The sequence below is a fragment of the Telmatherina bonti genome (genome assembly GCF_933228915.1).
Source record: "Telmatherina bonti genome assembly, chromosome: 7".
Lineage (NCBI taxonomy): Eukaryota > Metazoa > Chordata > Actinopteri > Atheriniformes > Telmatherinidae > Telmatherina > Telmatherina bonti.
Window position 1 is genome coordinate 33,492,613 of NC_136625.1, and position 20,998 is coordinate 33,513,610.

General features: G+C 39.8%; 1 protein-coding gene across 1 annotated transcript; it reads right to left on the minus strand.

Annotated features, from left to right (window-relative positions):
* asip2b (agouti signaling protein, nonagouti homolog (mouse) 2b) lies at positions 1–20,874 on the minus strand. The gene is made up of 4 exons (XM_079243558.1): positions 20,747–20,874; positions 20,508–20,660; positions 6,885–6,958; positions 1–4,104 (listed from the first exon to the last, which is right to left on the minus strand). Exons 2-4 carry the CDS (start codon positions 20,644–20,646, stop codon positions 3,937–3,939), a joined length of 381 nt encoding a protein of 126 aa, XP_079099684.1. The 5' UTR covers positions 20,647–20,660; positions 20,747–20,874; the 3' UTR covers positions 1–3,936.
* Positions 20,875–20,998: the final 124 nt, after the last annotated feature.

Sequence of the window (20,998 nt, forward strand, 5' to 3'; positions counted from 1 at the left end):
ACAACATTTTTATTCAATAGCAAAAATATAAGATAATTTCAGCTCATAAAAACAAGAATGAATGATGAAGTACAAACATGTCATTTTTACACATTTAGTCTGCAGTAACTCAAAAAGAAAAAGTACATACGAGTTATTCGACTTCACACAGTAGTTATATAGCAAAAGAGCAGAAAATGTAAAAGCAGCAGGTTAAAAGATTTAACATGAATACCTTCACATACAGGAAAAGAACGGAAACTTTTATTACAACTCATCAATGCTCCCTCTACATAAGAGTGTTGTCACTGCCCACCTCCACACAAGCTCTCTTCACATTGGCGTCGTTGTCACGTAACACTGCCACTAGAGGGCGTTGCACAGTTCAGAGTTTACCTTTAAGCTCGGTGACTCCTTTCCTCTGATCAGACCAAAGTTAAGGGAATTACCATCATTTATCCTTCCTTTTTTTAAAAAAAAAATAAGGACGAATCATCTGCACTGTGGTATTATTCAGATATGTATTATTAATAACATGATGCAAACTGGCTCCTAACACACTGCTGTCATGTGACTAAAACACGCATATGATAAAAACCTTTGAGGTAAATACACCTCCACTCACCTGTGTGTTGACATAGCCTTTCTTTAAATCACTCTGGCTCTGAACAGTCAAAGCCTCTGGGGCTTTCTGTGCTCTTTGGGCGACCCCCTTGGCAGCCAGGGACCCAGATTGAGGATGTAAAAGCGTCCTAACATAAAGCTCACACGGGCAGAATGTGGGCTGTGCCATTTGACCTAGTTTGAAACAGACATAAACTGGGTTTGAGCATTTTCTGCGTCTGTCTTTTGCATCTGCTCTGGAAACCACACTGACCTCCAATGTTCACTCAGCTGCACCTCTGCTGCCTGGGAAATGATTTGATCAGCGCTTGTTGGCGACTGAGATTCAATAACAGTCATCTAAAAACATGTATTGTCAGTATTTTGGTCTGATATAAATAAACTGACACATTCTTTGTTGTACATTAATCTTGGAAAAGGATTTGCTCAGGTCCCTCTGATGGCTGATGAGAGCTCCAGCTTTGTTTCAGACGATTAAAATAAAGACACTTTAGTCCATTTTTTCCTTCTGTTAAATAAATTCAGCTCAAAAAGTCGGTAAACTTGTGTTTGATGGATTATTGTAACAATTCTTCTTAGTAGTTAATCTTATTGGAAAACTGTTTATTTCCCTTTTAAATGGAGCCACATTTGTAAGGACAATGCATTGTGGGATGAGCTGCAGATGTGAGTTGTGAGTCATGCCCATTAAAAACTGCCACATGTTTTCTGACAAAACACTTTGTTGTTGTTGACTCTTCTTTGGTGTTATTTATTGAAATGGACGACTGAAGTGTCAATAAACAACTTAACCAGGTCCTGACGAACTAACAGGGTCTTATCATGTGGCAGAACAAAACAGCCTGGTACCTCCACCTCATGCTGGTTGCTTGGTCACATGTTGCCAAGGGATGATGTGCCATAAAACCTCCAGCACGCCAAGTTGATCCAAAACATCTTCAATGAGGATAAAGTGAGGACTGCAGGCTGTTTCAACCTCCCCGTTCCCAATTTCTGGAGGTAGTTTCTGCTAAACCTGCTCTGTGAAGGCCAGCGTTGCCATCTGGGAGGGTACAGTTCAGTCCCAGACTGAGGGGATATGGGAGTACTGCTGGTTGCAGAGTCTCGTCTCCATCTACACTCAGGTAAAGACAAGTCTTGTTTTCCAGTGAGGTAGATGCTGCCTCACACCATCATACTGCCTCCACCAAAAGCCCTATTGGTTCAGCAATCAACAAAGCGTTTTCCACGTCTTCACCACTCTTTGACTCAGCAGCCCACTCACCAGCAGGAGGTCTGGCTCGGAACATGACGCATCTGCGCACATTTTTTGGGTTTTCAAAAAAAAAATGGAAAAGTCACTTCTTTGGGACATTTCTGTTGGGGTCCCAGTCTCACCAATCCCACCATCAATGCGAGGCAAGTTTATTTCTATGGCAACACTCAACAACAGGGTGATTCAAAGTGCTTCGAAAACTTTAAAACATAACAAAATAAGTATAATTTATTAAATTAAAACATAAAATGGAAAAAGAAAAGAAAACTATTAAAATTTTGATCAATTCCAGCCTAAAAGACACGTGCAGATTTGGATTGCATGCAGACTACTAGCTGAGACCAGGAGGGTCTCTAACCTGGATGTTTCAGCTGATTTGAGGCTTTTTGGGTGCTTGTTCCAGACATGTGGAGCATAGAAGCTGATGCAGTTTCTCGATGTCTGGTTCTGATTCTCGGAACTGAAGAAAGACTGGATCCAGATGACCTGAGGGGTCTGGTAGCTTCATACTGGGTCAAAAGAGTGGAGCTTGACACTGTCAATCAGTCAATCCACTGATTAGTCAAAAGAATCATCCCTTCCTGTATTAATCATCCCCATGTTTCCATGTCACGGTAGATTTTTGGCTCCTTTGATTCTATTGTGTTCTTCATTTTTAGAATTCATAGCAGGTATTGCATTAAACTAACGGCAATCAATCGCTATCCGGCCGATACCGCATCTACCTGGTAAGGGTATGACTGTAGAAATGCCACATAGATTGGGTTTTACCAAAGCAAACAGCCTCAAACCATCCTATCGGCTTCATAAACCCCTCGCTGGAAAAGGAGCTTATCATCCAACAGACTTCTGGAGAAAACGTCCATAATTCCAGGTGCTGCTAAAGGAGCAACAAGCAGCCATCAGACTGTCAGCCCCCGGCGTACCAGAAGCTCAAAACAAGAGCCAGTAGCAGAACCAACTGTCTGGCAGACAGAAGATTTGACAAGATTTTTAGGGGTGCAACTCATACACTCCCCTCTGCTGATCACCTGTTTTCCTCACAAAAATGTCTCTAATCAAAAGAGAAGTTAGCAGGCTTTCCAACAGTCTCAGATTTATTACCAATGACAGGAATAACACTCATTTCTTTCATTTTCGTGCCATGTAAAGGTTACAGGCAAACAAGCTTTTATTGTTAATAGCAAAGCAAAAACGTCAAAGTGGAGCAGCCATCTTACTTTCCCATTTTATCTAGAAAAAATACCATGATGTCCCTCAGTTGTCTCTCAAATCCCACTTCAGCTGGATGAGAGCCTTCCAGACTGGACTGTGAGAATAAGAAGGGAGAGTTTAAACACTTTCCATGCACATTAAATTAGTTAAAAATAAAGTTACTGCATTTAGCTTACACTGAAACACTGAGACAATTCCCTTCATCTCAGAAAGGGTGGGTGGGGGGGTGGGGGGGGGTGTCTGTATCTGAGCGGTGAGTGTGTGTGAACCTAAGCTTTCAGTGTCTGATATGACCCTGCAGCTAAACGTTTCTGTTCAGTCCTGCAGATCAACTTGGAGGAATTTCATCTGCAGAACACAGAACGGTTTCAGCTGAGGAGCCGTTCGGTTCAGGTCAGGTCTCCCCGAAAACACTTGTTTTCCTCTTTGACGGATAACTGCTTGGATTCTGCTTGGACTGATTGGATTTTCCTGCCTTTTCCAGCCTGACTCAGCGACACTTTCTCTGACGTCTGCAGAAATGTCCTTCTTTGTGCCACGATAGACTAAAGTTCAGCCTTTAAGTTTTAAAACAAGTCCCTCACTCATCTGACTTTCATCGTTTTGATTGAAAACACCTGAACCTCATGGTTCAAATACTTTGTTAGCCACAAATATCTTAAAATGGGTCAATTTAGTTTCCTATTTTCTTTCATTTTTAAAAAAAAAAGACACTTTTGTCTTGTTTAAAGGTGCATTTGAAAGTTGGCGATGATTGCACGTTCGTTAAGCAGGAATGACGAAACTCCTCCAAGCTTTGTTGTAGGTGAACTTGGTGTGAAATGTTTGTGTTTGTAGATCAGGTGTGTTGTACATGTGTTGGTCTAGGTCCTCTTCAAGCACAGAGGGTTCATCCTCCAGCAGTGGCAGATGGTGTTGAAGAGCCGACAGCGGCAGGAGGCGCAGGGGTCGCAGCACTGCACATGTGAGGAGCAGCTCTCCATCAGGCGGCCACAGCGCCGTGCGGGGGTCATAATGTTTGATTTGTGCTTCTGAAATGGCACCAGTAAAGATTTCATTAATCAACAGTGACTGAGAAAGAGAACCTGAAATATTTCTTGAATCCTTACAGGCTGTAAAGACCACAAGGGGTCCACCTCTGAAGTCCAGGGAAAATATGTCGGAAAAAAAATCCGCCCCATCAAATTTTGTGGTTCTTAAAATCTTCTCACCTACGACCCTGAAGATAATATATGTAGGTGTGTGTGTGTTCCTGAGCACTGATGGGTTAATTGTTTGATTTATCAAATGGGTCATCCTGCGGCCATCCTCTAAATAAAAGCCTTTAAAACTGTCAGAGTCGTCATAAATAAAGTTATTTCCTGGAGAACTCTGTTCACCGCTGTGACAAGGAACCTAGATGGCCAAAATAAAAGATTTAGCACCAGATAGCACCAATAACGGCTTTGTTTATGGACACACGATAATAAAAATGAAAAACTGTGAGGCTTTAAAAACATCAGAAATGTCATGAATAAGTAAGATGAATGGTTTTTTGGTTGATTTGGGTTACGGCTAAACAAGAAGTTTTCTACACCTCTATTAAAAATCCTGAATTTATGTGATAAATGTACTTTTGTCTTGTTGTTTTTTGTTGTTTTTTTTAATCTTTACAATGATCTTAAGGCCCCCTGAAATGATCTTGAGACCCCAAATTTTGGGAAAAGCTGCCTCAAGGCCTCCAGCTCAGTTTCTACCAAACTGGTAGAAATAAACTTCATTTAACCCTTTCAGGTCCTTTTCTACCGTTTGGTAGAGGTAAATTTCCAGTGAGTTTCTTTAAAAGATTGTGGAAATAAACCAGTATGAGCATCTCTACCAACTGGTTTGGGTATGTAAAAGCCAAAGTAAGTGTTTATTACAACACTGTTGTTTCCCTGTTGTCACATTGTTATTAACTTATTTATCATTTATTCTCATTATTCTTGTCCAAAACAAACGGAAAAACACGCAGAAACCCTTGTTAGTGTGAAAGTTAAAGGCTTAAAGAGCGTGACAGAAAAAAAGGAAAAGAGTTTGTTTAACTGAACCAAATCGATCATAAATAAAATCATAAACACACTTCATATATTAAAATATTTGGTTGTGTTTCAGTTTTGGACAAAGTTCATACTGAGTTTGACCTCAGGACATCGGCTTGACGTCAGCATGTTAGTGGGAAAAGAAACTGGCACCAGATATAAAAACTGTCCCTCCATCTGAGTATCTGTTGTAAAAACAGGCATTTAATGCTGAAAATTCAGGTCTGAGCCCAGATTTCTGACGTGGTTCTGGATTTTTAACATGACTGAGTTTCTTTTTTTCTTTTGCGGTTTCCTTCTTGGATAATTTTCTAACGTCATGTCCATATTGTCTTAATTTAAATGAAAAGTTCTGGGACTACAGATCTTTAATGGATCAACACATTTGATCAGTTTGGATCCGGCTGTAGTCTTCTAGTAAGATGGTAGGATAAAAACAATGTTTTTCAGCCCTAATTATGACCATTTTTTGGAACTAACTACGTAATGTTATTGCAGGGTGTCCAGCTCCAGTCCTCGAGGGCCACAATCCTGCAGGTTTTCCATGTATCCATGCTCCAACACACTTGACTCAAATGAATCAGTCACTGTGTAAAACTTTGTTGACTGTTGGATCTGTTTAAGTGAGCCAGGTGTATCGGAAAAGGGATACATCGAAAACCTGCAGGACTTTGGCCCTCGAGGACCGACTTTGGACACCCCAGTTGAGTTCATCATGTTTATCTCCTTGTCAGGTCGTTTCAGTGCCGTGCCATCAGAGGCTAAAAGGACTATATTCAGGTAAAGGGCCTTTCATAAGGCTGGCCATTTTTATTTCATTTACAGAGAAACTTGCATTTATAAGTAGTCATAACAGTCATTTTTATAAATCAGCTGACTAAAATGGAGGCTGGAAATGGAGTAAATTGTTTATTAAACTCTGAAAGCTGAACTGTTTTTTTAAATAAGGATAAAAAAAAAATTAAAAGGTTTAGAAAAACTTTTTTTTAATCTTTTAAGCCAATTACGACAATCTCATCAAAGTCAGAGTCTTGTTCTGGTGGGCAAAGGCTGCAAGCAGGAATGACCACCTCCTGTTTATAATCATGTTTAGAATACTTGATTTATTACCAATATTGTGTATTTGTTTTGTAATGAGTAAGAATTTTAAGTTTCATTTATCACATAGTTGAAGAAGGGTAAAGTATTTGTGCTTTTATTTTGATACATTCCAAGTTATTTCCTGCTCTCGTAAGAGCTTGACAATAAGCAATGAGCAAGCAGCTGCAGGGTGGAAGATTTAGATTGTGATATTTTCAGACGACTGAAACGTTCCCTAGCAAGGAGCATGCAGCCAATGAGATATTGGTTTATCTGCTTATATTTTACTTTAGCAAAACATCATTTACTAGCTGTGAAGGTTGGTTGTATGTCGCCAGTTTTTTATCTTTAACATTTTTGTTCAGTTTTCACAGTAAATTTTGTGGTAAAGTCTATAAATAAACCAGTAGCAAGAAAGCAACTTGTTTCTGCTTGTGGTTTGAGGGAATCTTACAGCAGGCCTGAAGAAGCCTCTGTCTGAACACATTTTTGTGCATTTTGCAGTCAAAACTCTTCAATAAAAACATACAAATTAACAAATTACAAGTTAAAACTGCAAGACACCCACATGTCTTTTAGAAGATGCTTCATTTCATGCAGTGACTGTTGTGGAATACAACTAACTGAACATGCAGTGACTTCACGCTGAAAAGCTGAAAACAAAGACTTACAAGGATGTGACTTTGCTGCAGGGGAGCAATCTTTTGCCTTGCAAACAGTCGTCTGGCCTTTGTCTGGCTCCACACTAAGAATAAAAACAAAAAACTTAACAGTTGATGAACTCAATGAGAAACTGTTTCGATCATCTTATCATGCCTTATTAAATTTAGCGCACATGGCAAATGAATAAGTTTTATACGGTGAGGCAGCTCTTGTGGACTTGCCCCGGGGTCTCCTAGTCGGATATGCCTCCAAATGCCTCCACAGGTAGGTGGCCGAGAGGCACCATGATCAGATGTCAGTACCGCTTCGACGGGTTATGTTCAACCTGGAATGGTTCTACTTTTACTCCTCCTTAGTGATTTAGCATCTTATTGGGGTAAAGGTGACTCTCTCGCATGAAGTACAGAAACTAAGCAGCAAGCATCCGCCCAGCACCCAAAAGACCAGACTGAAATGTATTAAGAGTCAGAACAACATGGGCTCATGACCAACAAGCAGGGCGGTGAGGCATTGTCAGATAATTAGCGGGTGTAAGCTGAGAATCTGGCACACTGACTTGTTCACAACTACGCTGGATGCTCTCTGTAAGCCAACAAAACACAGCTTCACCGACTTGAGGAGTTGGGCATCCTTCCAAGCAGGGGCCTTCTGAGAGAACAATCACTGTCGTCAGGCGGGTTGACCTTTCTCCAGCCTCTTCTGCATAAGAACAACTGGGCCGTGTGTGTTTCATGGGAAAATGTTTGCAGATGTTTTGGTGTGTCCATTGTTACATCCCTCAATAGAGTTTGTCCAGGGGTACAAAGGGGTGGCAACATTAACAAAAGAAAACCAGGAAAATGCGCAAAGGAAGGCTTTATTTTGGACCCACTAGGCCTTAAAAGCATCAGATGAGAACTCAACAAACAAACAAACCCAACAACAAAAGTATAAACCAAAGCTGGCACCAACCCAGCGGTAATCACAAAAGCGTCAAATAAAACACCAAACAGTCAATCTCGTTCACAGGAAAGAGTGGCAAGCTGTGGCACCAAGGCTCAAAACACAGTTGCCTGGAATGAAGGTCGGTGACAGTCTTTATTTAGGTGCTCAGTAGAAGGTCCGGCCAATCAAGAGTAGGTGGGCGCGTGGTGACCAATCAGCATCCAGCACACATCAGCCTGAGGGCAGCTCCAGGAAGATGGCCCCAGGTGATGATGGTTGGAATGATGAGCTAGATGACTGGCCATGGGCCGTAACACAATCCTTAGGTAAGTTATGACTGTCTGATGGTTTGATTTGATTTGATTGATAAATGAGTTTTCAACATGGTGAAACTTTACTGTGGACGCAGGCGTTCTGAGTGCTGAACACTTGGAGCTGGACCAGTATCCGAGACACGATGGTGAAATGTTATTTTTCTATCCTGACATATTAAAATTGTGTGCTTTTCCAACAGAAATCGAAATAATTGCAGTCATTTGATCATAATTAAGAGTGTCTTCCATCAATGTCAGACCAAACAGTCTGAAACGTTTCACAAGGCAGCGCATGGATAAAGACAACAAATCAAACACTTCTCTCCTTCTGCCTCATGACTGACAGCTTCTGCAGCTTTCTTTCCAATCCTGCTACACACTAGTCACCAGATGCTGAGACAATATCGTAAAAATACCTTCATGCAGCTTGGGACCATGTCAAAGTTTTCCTCCTGCTAATCTTGAGGCCCTCTGTCATATTTAGACCTGCCCTTTTGTACCCCAGCGTTATTTTCTTTTATGAAATTGCCAGGCAGAATTGGCTGCAGGTGTGAATTTTGTCCCTGTCCGCTGTGGTGCTTCTCCTTATTATTTCTGTTGCTAACTGAACAGCTAGCAGTCATATTTATCGTAAATACAGCGATGCACCAATTTGACTTCTTCTCTCTTTGTGTTTGAAGGCAAAAGGGGCACCATGAAGGAGCATCAAAACTGTTATAAGGGTGTAAGAATCAGTATTTGCCGAGCCAACAATCGGCTATCAGGCATGACCCAGCGAATGTCTCACTTTCCTTCACTTCCGCTGTGTCCACCATCACCTGCCGGAAAAGATGTCCAGCAGATGAAAGTGCAGATTTTGGTATTATCATCCAAGTTTTGACAGGTTTTGACAAAATGCCAAACATGGCAACCATGAAGGTGATTTAATTTATTATGGGCTCTTCCTTGTTCCTTTCACAGGATGCAGATGAGCTATTCTGCATAACACTGCCCTTTCTTTTTCCAGTGGTATTGCTCTGTTTTCTGTCAGACTCCGCATCAGCACAGTCTCTGAAAACGGGCCAAACGGATGACATAAAGGACACATAAAATGTACAGAGCAGTTTGTGTTGGTGTGTAATTTAGTGTGGAGGATAAATAAGCTATTAAGACCCATTTTTGAGAGATGCAGAAGATGGACGCACAGACGGACAACGGTTTCAACCATTCCCTGCATTGGTTGTGCAGGTAATTTGGTTCGTTTCTAACAGGCTTAGCTATTTGTAACTTAACAGAAAATGGAGCGATACAATCAGAAATTGCGGGGGCAGTGTTGAGTTGTAGAGCTGACACACAACCAGTAAAAGGAACCAACCAGAGAAGAAAAAGAGGGAGAAGACGATGCACAAACCACCAAATAAGAAGCACCAGCGGAAGATGTTAAGGAAAACAGAAAATAAAAACTTTGTGGTTTTATTCCTCTACTTCTTCTTCTTATATGAAACGATAAACATTTTCTATCGTCCAAAGGATATATATCATCATTTCGTCCATCCCTACTAGGGACCAAATGATATGGATCTTGTAGAGCCAATGCAGATAAAAAAAAAAAATTTCATCTACTTTAGCAGATGGCCAATATTGGCTGCCAATCTTCTGCAGCCGATATTTAGTGCCCATACTGCTTTTGATCCTGCAATTTGCACCATAAAAATTACACAATCACAACAAATGTTACAAGTCTTTAAAAAAGAAAAAAAACTTTCACTGAATTTAAAACAAAATTAAACAAATAGTAAAAAGAGGAAGGAAGGTGGAAGAAAGGTGAGATAGAAGAAGTCTTTCCTGCAGTGGGCTGGATCTGATATCTGTTTAGACGTTTCTTTAAAAAAGAATAAACACAGATCAGCATCAATCAGTGTCAATCTTCATCTCAAATCCTCAATTCTGAGTGCATCATCTGGGTGGGGTGCATATGGTTCGCTGGAATCACCAGGATGTTCAGTCTCTCCTGGAGCCCGTCCCCACATTTTATCACCTCACTAAATGATTTATAGCTTTTCTTATTAGAAACTCAACCAAACCGATCGACTTTGCACCTCATAGATCTGTATTGACGAATATATCCTTGCATTAAATCTTTATTTTGTTAAAAGATGATTTAACGCAAATGCAAAGATGTCATTTTGACCATTTTAAAATTTGCATATTGAACAACTTTGTCTAGTAAAAACATGAAGGGTTATTGTTCCCCAACTATTCCTAAAACTTAATTCATTTGCATTAAAACTAGATCTAATATTTAGTATCTAAAGAACAGAAGAAAATATGTCTGTTTCTACTAATTTCCACCACAAGAGCTCATTTTTATTTTGGGCTTTTTTTTCTAAACTCCAGTCATTGTGGCTGAGATGATGTGGAAGTGTTCTGCGAAGGGTGGTCTGCAGAGATGGATCCATGCTTTATTTTCCATCATACTGGACCTTGTAGGAATAAATTTCCACTTCAAGAAGTGCTCTGAAACCAAACCAGCTCAAAGTGGTTTCTGCAGAGGAACATCCAGCTGAGTTCCTGAAGGGAAACATTATTACCTTCTCTCCCACCGATGTCGCATCAATCATATGCACACCGCCATCCTGTGCAAAGCGGCACATGCACGTAGAGAGATTGCAAGAAAATAATGCTGTTGTCACAATTTACACTATTAACAAAGATAAACACCACAGTTCCTCTGCATCAGGAGGAGCCAGTTGAGGTGGCTCGGGCATCTGGTCAGGATGCCTCCTGGACCTCCCTGGTGAGGTGTTCCGCGCACGTTCCTCTGGGAGGAAACCCCGGGGAAGACCCAGGACACGCTGGAGGGATTATATCTCTTGGCTGGCCTGGGAATGCCTTGGGATCCCCCCGCAGAGTTGGCAAATGTGGCTGGGGAGAGGGAAGACTGGGCTTCTCTGCTTAGGCTGCTGCCCCTGTGACCCGACCCGGATAAGCGGTAGAAGATGGATGGATGGATAAACACGCTGCAAAACCTCAGCCTGGTGGGCACTGATGAAACTCCAACAAGCACTATGGCAAAGGACTGACAACGTTGGCTTAGACGTTAGCTTTGCCGACATAGCCCATAGTTAGGTCGCAGCTCTCCAAATACAACAGCAAGCAGTTCTGTAGACGAGGAAGTTGCTATTCAAGTTTTTGGCAAAATTACAGCGAAGCCAAACAGTTGAAAGATATTTTGAAAGTTTAAAGCTTACCGTTGTTTCGAAGCTGATTTGGCAGGGTTCCAGAAAAGTATATTAGCGAACGAACCTGGGTATCAGCGTCAGTAAAAAACGCAAATATATCAACCCAATCTATCAACCAGCCTATGTACCGTTGATCCTTACGACAAGAAAGGAAGTGGTGGATTGAGATAGCCAACATGATTAAAATCCATACAGACATGGAACTGATAAGTTCTATGGAGAACGATGGATGGATCGGGACACGGTGAACATTACAATCATGGTTGATCTTTGTCTGTATTAAGGAGGATATGCTGAAGTAAGACATCATATGCAACTATACAGCAGTACACTTCACTGTTTTTGAAAGTAATAATAATGAATATATGAGTGGGTTGCCAAATGCGTCCAGGCACCCTGCCCGAGCGTTAGCGCTGCATGGGGAAAACCCTGCAGATTTAGACAAGAATTTCAGCCGTGACATAAACAAATTCAGTAATGGACGGACTGAGGCAGCTGTAAACACGGTTTATGGTATCGCAGTGTAAAGGCAAACCCGAAGAAGGCGTAGCTAAGACTAATTCTTCAGTTTCATCTTGTACAGAACACTTTTCTCACATTTTAACTGGCGCTAACATGCTGCAGTCTTATTCCTCCTTCTGGACAAATTACTGCTCTTGGCTGTTGTTAACATTCTGCAGTAACATAAACAACATATTTTATGTATGAACGGTACATCCAGGCACCCTTAATGGATGTTACAAGCTTCAGCCTGCACAAAGGGCTCATACATTTCTCCCTAAGTAAAGAAAGCTGTTAGAGCTCCTCAAACTGTGGAACAGCTTTTGATAATGGTGTAAAACGGCTTTCCTGTGCTGGTAATGAAGCAGCTGTTAGAGAGCACAGCAGAAGATGTCATATAGATCTGTGATTTGTGTAAAATGCTGATAAGTTAGTAGTTTTCCTTTAGTTATTTATCATCACACAGCAGATGTGTCACTTAAAACTGCAAAAGGCAGTTTTAAGTGGCAACATGCAGATACTCCCTGTGTGTTGAAACACTAAAAAAATGCTTTTTTGCCAGGAGTTTGAAGATTATTTGACCTCTGGCTCTTTTTGCATTCAGGTCTGCTGTATGGGAAATTAGGCATATGCAAATAGATTAATCTGTGTCTTCACCTGTGCTTTATGTTGGTATTCTTGTTATGGAGTATATCCACTAGAGGGCAGTGTAGAGTTAAGACAATAGCCAACATAGTGAGGGTGATGGAGATCATGATAATATTTATTATCAGAAAGAGAAATAAAAACAGGCAGCGGAGTTTGCGGGCTTGGTCTGCGTGGCCAATAAATATTCTTCTTTGTTCCTTTCACCGGTTGCATGTGAGCTTTACTGAACCACACTGCACCCACTGTTTCCTGCAAGACAGCTCTGTTTGCTATATCTGAGTGTGTATCCACCAGATCGCAGGAAACAAAACAAAAATACACACGTCACGGACACAGAAAACGGAGAGAAGCATGGTTAACATAAGGTGCGTTTGCATTACATCTAGAATAGCGGTAAAACTAAATATTGCAATAAAAAAACGTGAATGGAAGAATCTACATTAAAAAAAAAAAAACCTCAATATTGCTAAAAAAAAAAATTACGCTCACATGAGGTGGTTTTTCAGACATTTTGATAGAAAATATATCGTAAAAGTGCAATGGAAACACTTTTTTTCGCATTTACGTGTTCCTGGACGTGACGTAGGGGGTCATGACCTGATCATTTTCAGTAGAGATGGTGCGGTGTGGAACAAACAACAGCAAATTTCTGAGTTTTAGAAAAGAAAATGAGGGAGAAAATCTTCAAAAAAACCGCAGCAAATTCCTTGCAGCTAATAAAAAAATCCCCAAATAATGCTACGTGGCTACCTTGCCTAGGCTGCAATTCTAGTAAAATCTCGTCCAACTCACGAGATTTTGCAAGAACTAAAGCATATGCGCTAAACACTCTTTAATGGAAACACCTGCAAACCCCCAGAGTCGAAACTTAAAAATATTGCTTTTGTTTTGCAAAAAAGTAATGGAAACGCAGCTACAGTTAAAATAGAGCATAACAAGCCAGGTAGGTGGATTTATACTGGGGTGTGTGTATGGTGAAGCTTTCACACTTGAGCGTATGCTCACAGCATTGTCTTTCTCTATTGTTATTACTGCACTGAAGTCAGGAAACACTTAATTACAAACCAACCAATCATAAGGGAGTACTTCCGCATAAGCAAGTACAGGTCTACAGCACCAGTCAAAAGTTTGGACACGCTTTTCCATTGAATCTAATGAAAGTGTGTCCAAACTTTTGACTGGTAGTTTACGTCAGGTCTGGAAGAGGTGCGCGCCAAGCCTCCACAGACCTACGTGAAGCATACAGCGGTGACGCTGACACTGGGCGTTTAGGCCTGTTGAGGCGTGTCACTCCATCCCAGCTGATGTCTCGCCATGGAAACCTGCCCAAGCTTTATTGACTCAAAATATGTCCTTAATCAGATGATCAATCAGATCTTTCTAATTTGGGATCCAAATCCTAAATGTTGACATGTTGACTGAAGACTGATGTTTGCTGATGTTACGAATTCTTCCACAATAGGGGTTTAGTAAGAAAGTTTTCATTCAAATCTGTTCAGGAGTCAGTGATCAATGAAATAATATCACATATTGATACGCCACATTTATACCTCAGGTGCCCAGAGAGATTTATGCAGAATATTTTACCTCAAAACTTTGCTGCCTTGCATATCGCTTGTAATTTAACAATTGTATATTAGTGTGTTGATGTCTGATTGATGTTTTTATTATTTATTGATGTAGATCAAAGTACCATCAGGTCCTGCTTATCAAACCCACGGCTGGCTCGGCTTTCTGTAGCAGACATGGTGGTGCCCTGTTTGATGAAGAGCAGGATACATAAGCTGTTCCTGTGGTACTACCAGAGAGGAATCAGTTTTATGAGTTATGGTAGATATTATACCTGACCCAAGTTTCACTTGGGTCAGGTATAATATTGGAGACAATATTCAGACTTCTTCACCAATCAGAATTGTAAGCTCTGCCCCATAAATTCTAAAGGTTGTTTTTGGGGTTAAAACTTTTCCCTTGGAAATCTTTTTAACACCAGTTCCAGTTCCAGTTCACCAGTTTGTAACAGAAAACTGGAAGTGTGACGAACAAGCAATAAGCTTCCTCCAAATCAGTTCAGTGGACTAAAAGAAAAAATTGGTGACCCTCTTTAAATCTCCTGCAACCCAGTTGTGGGTTGAGACCCCATCTCTGGGAATCACATTTATACAGCATCAACCCACCAGTTGTCCATGTGGGTGATGCTTTTCATCTGTGCAAACAGTTTACAGCTTATGACACGGACGTAAAGTTATAAAACCACCAGATGAGACAACTGAAGGTTGTCTCTAACAAAGGTCAACGAAGCTGAAGAAACATTGACAATAAAGTTTTAGTTTGAAGCAAGTCTTTCTTGCTAGGATAAAACAGCTGTTGATGAAAAACATCTCTTTGGTGGTTTATTTTTACAAATGTTCTTAAACTTCTTTTAGGGATTGATACAAATACCAATATAGATACTAATACCGATAACAATATAGATATGAATACAGACACCAATATGGATATCAATAAAACACCAATACAAATACTAATGCAGATAAAAAAAATACCAATACAAATACCAGTACCAATACCAATATAGATACCAATACAGATAACAAGATCAGTATAGATACCAATACAAATACGGATATAGATACCAACTTAGATACCAGTACAGATACTAGTACTAGGGCTGGGCGATATGACCTTTTAGTAATATCCCGATATTTATTATGGCATGTCACGATATACGATATATATCTCGATATTTACCTTAGCCTTGAATTAAAATCAGTAAGATGATTTTGTGTCTCCATTAAAACATAATTGTTCATACTGCATTAAGATATGCTGATTTTAAACATTCATGCCAAAAGGATGAAATTGTAACAAAGCAAACTGATCAAAACCGTATTTATTGAACAGTTAAAGCAGTGGCAGAAAAATGTAATTTTAAAACAAAATAAAGTGCCTTTGCATGATGTAATAAATGCAACGTATGAAAATAGGTGCTCTAGGGGGGACTTTTCAAATGATGAACTATTATAAGGCTTTGCTTTATGGATACGTTTTTGAGTTGTCGTATATTTTTTTTAATCGCAGAGTTTAGCATAGAAATCAGTCTTATAATACAGGCAGAATGTCTTCGTATCGTCTCCAATAAACGGCTTCAGCCAGTTTTTAATTCAGGGTTTGATTCCCACTCCTTTCTGTACTTTCTAGAGACATGACGAGCTAGATAAATATGCTTGTGTCACACACAGTGGATGAGGTGAGTAAGTGACAGAGGCTGTGAATGTAATCAAATATAATTAATTATTTTTGCGTGACGTGAAAAACTTAGCAATTTACGTCCCACTCTGTAATCCAGAGCGGGATCAGTGGCGGATTTGGCTGTTCATTGTGACTGTAGGTGGAGTCGTGCAGGTGTCCTCTCTGCTCCTCTGACTGGCTGCAGCTGCAGCCGGAGCGATTGAGTGCTTTAGGACGGGGAGAGACTCTCGTTCGTAACAATAACTTTACAATATGCGCTTTAAAGTCAGTCGCCAAAACACCAGGAAAGTCTCCAATAACTCCAGTAAAAGTCGCTAGATTTGTCGCTAGTCGCTTTTCACAAAAAAAGTCGCCAGATTTAGCGAGAAAGTCGCCAAGTGGGCAACAGTGGCTACACGCTGCCTCTCATGACGCTGCACGTAGCTCACGTTATGTACGTAACGAGGTGTGCTTGCTTTAACTGTCTGTGCAAAGCGGTGCAGAGTCGAGGAGGAGGGAGAAAACCCCGCCCACAGCTAAAAACAACTGCGTGACAACAGGATACTCGAATATGACGAATATAGGCATTTTCTATATTGCACAGGGGACTAGCCACGATATCTCGAGTATATTCGATATATCGCCCAGTCCTAACTAGTACCAATACCAAAACCAATATAGATACCAATAACAATGCCAAAATAGATACCAATACAGATATCAATACCAGCATTGGGTAAATTTCATACAATGTATTTGTATTCATAAAAAAAAAAACCTGGAAAAACTAGGGCTGTCAAAATTATGTATAAAAAATCTGAATATTCCATCTTTTCAGCAAGAAAAGCTGATTTTGGACTGCTTAGTCACAGTGGTTTACTGAATTATCTGACATTCTGGTCTAAACTTCTCACCAGTTGGTGACACTGATGCACCAAATCATCACAACCACAGAGAAGTTTTTGCATCTATAACGTGACTGATTTTTACTGGAATCTGAAAACCATATCAGCCCTTCCGATGGAAGTCTGAGAATGCAAAAAAAAAAACAAAAAACAACAAAGCTGGAAAACTCATTAAAAACACTCATCTACAGACAGACCAGAACGTTGCTTTTGTTTCTCTGAAGCACCTCTATCTAAACACTTCTGTTAAGGCTACAAATTTAAGTTTAACATCTAGCTAAGTTAGCTTAGTGTAATTTTTCTAAACATGATAAACCCACAGCGATAATTTTAAATAGAAATGTTTGATTGTTTGACAGCTCTAGAAAAATATTTAACTTCCCACAAGCGATTTGTTTGCAAAAACCTCCTCCAGTCCTGTAGAGGGCAGTAACGTGCCACAAAATACACATTAGTTGCATCGTAAAAAGACGTACCTAGCAAATTTATGGCAGCAGCATAGCCTTTACTGTACTGACATTCAGCTAAATTACAATGAATGCTGTGGCGAAAATGTTTGGTAGAAAACTTGATGACAATTTGTTAATAATTTGATAAAACGAAAACATAGTTCTGTGTTACTAAAATACACAAAGTGTGGTTGTATATGAGTCACATGTGCCTAAAGAAAATAAAACATTTATTTAATAAAACATATGTACTTGTAATCCATATTTACTATGAGTAAGAACTTTTACTCCGTAAGAAAAAAATATGTTTTGTTTTGTTTTTTTATTAGATAACCACTTTAATTGTGATGTAGCTACACTCATTTCCTCAAAATCTAGACAATTTTTTTTCCCAAACAAAAGAAGTTTTCAGTGGCAACTGCTACACTTTCTCCTGATCTGTATCCCTGTTTCTTCAGTTTTCTAGACCCATTGATGCCGTGACTGCTAATAATTCTGTCACTAAAAATGTGTTTCAACTTACATTGTTCCCAGAAGCCTTGGTCAAAAGTTTGAATAAAAATCAATCCACAGTAGGTTAACTCTCACCACTCCGCTGGTACTCGGGCGATCTAATGCAACAGTGTTAACACTTTGCGAAATACCACACAACAAAGCCTAACAGAAAACTGCTATCACAAGCACACTTGTTATATGATGAGCTAGGGACAATTCTAACCTTTCGAGAACATTTTCAATCCAGCTGTTAAGAGTGGCATTTTTTCCTGGTAACTTTGTACGTGAATTCCACCATGATACATTCATGATTTAATACATTTTGTGATTAAAAACATGTAAATTATGTTAGCAGATCTCCATATTGAAACTTGATGTAAACAGTGATGAATTCCTGTTGGTTTCTCAACCAAAAAGATGCTCATATTTCTTCTTTTTTGTTTTTTTGACGGTGACAACCATAGATTGTATATAAAAAGATGGACGTAGCCTCCATGACGTCACCCGTAGGTTTCTGAAGAGCTGAATTGAAGCTCGGTGGGTGGTTCCTCTCATCGCCATCTCGGCAGGGGCAAGCGTGCTGTCTTGTTCGGAAAATACAAATATGGGCAAAGAGGTGGAGCTGAGAGGGGGGCTGTGAGCATCATGGTGGATGATTGACATCGAGCGAACTCTGAGCTTTCTGTAGCTAAAAGCTAACCGAGCTAATCTGGAGCTAACAGGAGGTAACCAGCTAACGGAGGTAAGTGGGCTAAAGCTAAGTCACGTTGTTAACCAACTAAAAACCGCGGTTGTTCTACGTTCTTCTGACTTGAAGCGGGAGATCGGGTACCTGTCAATCAAAAGGACACACCCCTAAATATGACGAATTTCGAGATTAAATTACTTTTAAACGGGCGAGTTAGAAAAAAAACAGTTGTCATGAAGGTAAACCTGACCTCTTAAACCTAAAATAGATTTTTGATCAAGGCTGTAAACATGTTTATTTCTGCAGTGAAGTTGGTCTTTTTAACATGGGAGTCTTTGGAGATTTGCTCTGTTTTGCAGCCCCTAGTGGATAAGGGGGAAACTGCAATTTTATGTACTTCCACATATATAGGTTTCCCTTTTAACCCCCAGAGGTGCCGCTTGGTGACAACCAATCCAAGCAGCCAAAGATCAACAAGATGTGAAATAGTTATCTTCCAGTATCGAAAACAAAGTAAAAAAGTGAAATAAAAAGTAATTAAAAAAAACAGGCAGGACCGACAGTCCACCCCCTGGAAGTGTGAGCTGTGAGATGTAGTCCTCTGTCTTTTTTTGTGCCGCTCAAACAGTTCAGACAGAAACTGTTTAAGTGGCACAAGTGACTGAAGACGTGAGGGAAAGAACAAATGGGAAAAAAATATAAAAACGTAAATAGTTTTGTTTGTGTTTATGTTGACATGTTGGGATGTTTTTCTCCTTATGGCCAAGGCCTTAGAGAAACATATTTAAAAATCAAAAAGCTTCTGCATTGTTCATCTGTGTCTTTTTTAAATTCAATTTTATGACATTTAGTTTCCGTTTTGCTTTTTCTTTTGTTTTTATATTCATATAACTATTTTTTTACATCCATGTGGCGTCATTTCACATCTTATTATTGCCTCATTACTGGACTGTGCATGAAAGGGTTGAGGTTATACTTGCATTAATAGACAGAGAGGTCAGGCAGACAAAAAACAGCAATAAATGGCTTTTGGTGTTTTAAGGATTAAACTGTGGGACGGTTATTAAAAAAAAACACAAATAAATAAAAAACTTGTTTTTTTTAAATCAATTAAATAAATACATGAATGTATAAATAAATAAATGAATAACTAAATAAATGCCCATAAACACAATATATTTTCCTCGTATTGAAACATGTAAAGTAGATTTCTGTGAGTGTTTTACTGTAGATGTGAACTTTTTACAATGTTTACATGTGTTGTCTGTTTTCCTTCATATCTAGGAAACTGTACATGATAAAAAAAGATCCTCAATAATTCAAAGTTAACCCTAGTTCATGATCATCTTTGTAAAATTACACGATTTTCTAGAAACCTCAGCATTGCATAATCATTTAGATAAAAGCTTCTTTCCACTGGATTTCAGCTTTGGAAATTTTTCCATCTTCTGCATTCATGCTTCTAAACAGACAAGAAAGAGGGTATAAAATCCTGAATTTATGTGTTGTGTCTTCTTTTGTCAGCCCTTCAGAGTCCTCCTGTGTTTTTAAACTGTATGTTACCGTTTCTGAGATTAAAATATTTTCGGCTAAAGATTTAAATGTAAAACTGGGCTGTGTTATATATGTTATATAATCTCCAGAGACATCTAGGTGTTCGACGTCTGTCTGAAAACTAATTTATTTGCCCAGATGAACCCGTAACTGCCCTCGAACAGTATGATATAACTAACAGGGCCTCTTTTAATAGAGATGTGGATGTTTGGAGCAAACATGCACGCTGCTGTTTTATCTGAGGAGAGTTATTTGTGACGTAGTTATGAAACATGACAACATTTAATACAAAAACAAGCTGCTTACTAATGTAGGATCAAATTGTTCACTTTTAGACCAGAAAAAAACTGACAGTTACATTCATTTATTAGTCAGGCGAGGAAACCTATATGTCGTAATCTCCTGGAGGGTCATTATAATGTTAATATGATGAACTGAAATGTGACAAACAAATAAAGAGCAAATAAAATCAGAATTTAGATCCATTTTCCAGTTTTCTTCCTTGAATTAAAAAACTTTTATTCATATTAACTGGGAAAAAACATAATAATAATAATAATATGAGATTTTTAATTTCATTGCTACAGATTTTTATTTATTTATTTTATTTATTTTTTTAAATAATTTCACCTTCAGCACAGAATAAATAAACAAACATCCTTGACAAATAGGCCAAGAAGAAGGGGGAATAAAAACATCCTTACGTGTGACATTGTGGGTCTTCCTGTCTTCTCTGCGCGTGTCGTCTTTGCGCGTGTCCTCTTTGCGCGTGTCCTCTGCCCAGCACAGCTGGAAGCTGAGGAGCAACAAACACAACAAGTGTGTGCCGCTGATCTTCCTCATGATGAAGATGAAACCTGTTGATGATAATTAAAAATCAGCCTCGCGGTCATGAAGGGAACCCGGAGCGTCACGTGCAGCATGAAGAACAAACATGTCCTACTTGTCGGCTGAATCCTGACTTTAACACTCTGCTGCGTGGCGTGGCGTGACGAGGCGCAGCTCCCACTGAAGACAGCGCAGGGTGGGCGACGGACGACCAAAGAGGAAACGTACAGCCCCCACCCCCGCCCCACGTGACTGCGCTCGAGACGCGGCAGGAGGTGATGCTTTGGAGCTGGTCTTCGTCCGAGCCAAAGGCAGGAAATGACTAAATTGAAAAAGACAGGCGTGGGTTTGTTGGTTTTGGGGTCCC

Coding starts and splice junctions, on each gene's coding strand:
- asip2b (XM_079243558.1), bottom strand. CDS start 20,646: ATGAGGAAGATCAGCGGCACACACTTGTTGTGTTTGTTGCTCCTCAGC. Junction 6,959..20,507: donor GAAGACCCACAATGTCACAC/GTAAGGATGTTT, acceptor TTTTATTCTTAG/TGTGGAGCCAGACAAAGGCC. Junction 4,105..6,884: donor TGCAGCAAAGTCACATCCTT/GTAAGTCTTTGT, acceptor GTGCCATTTCAG/AAGCACAAATCAAACATTAT.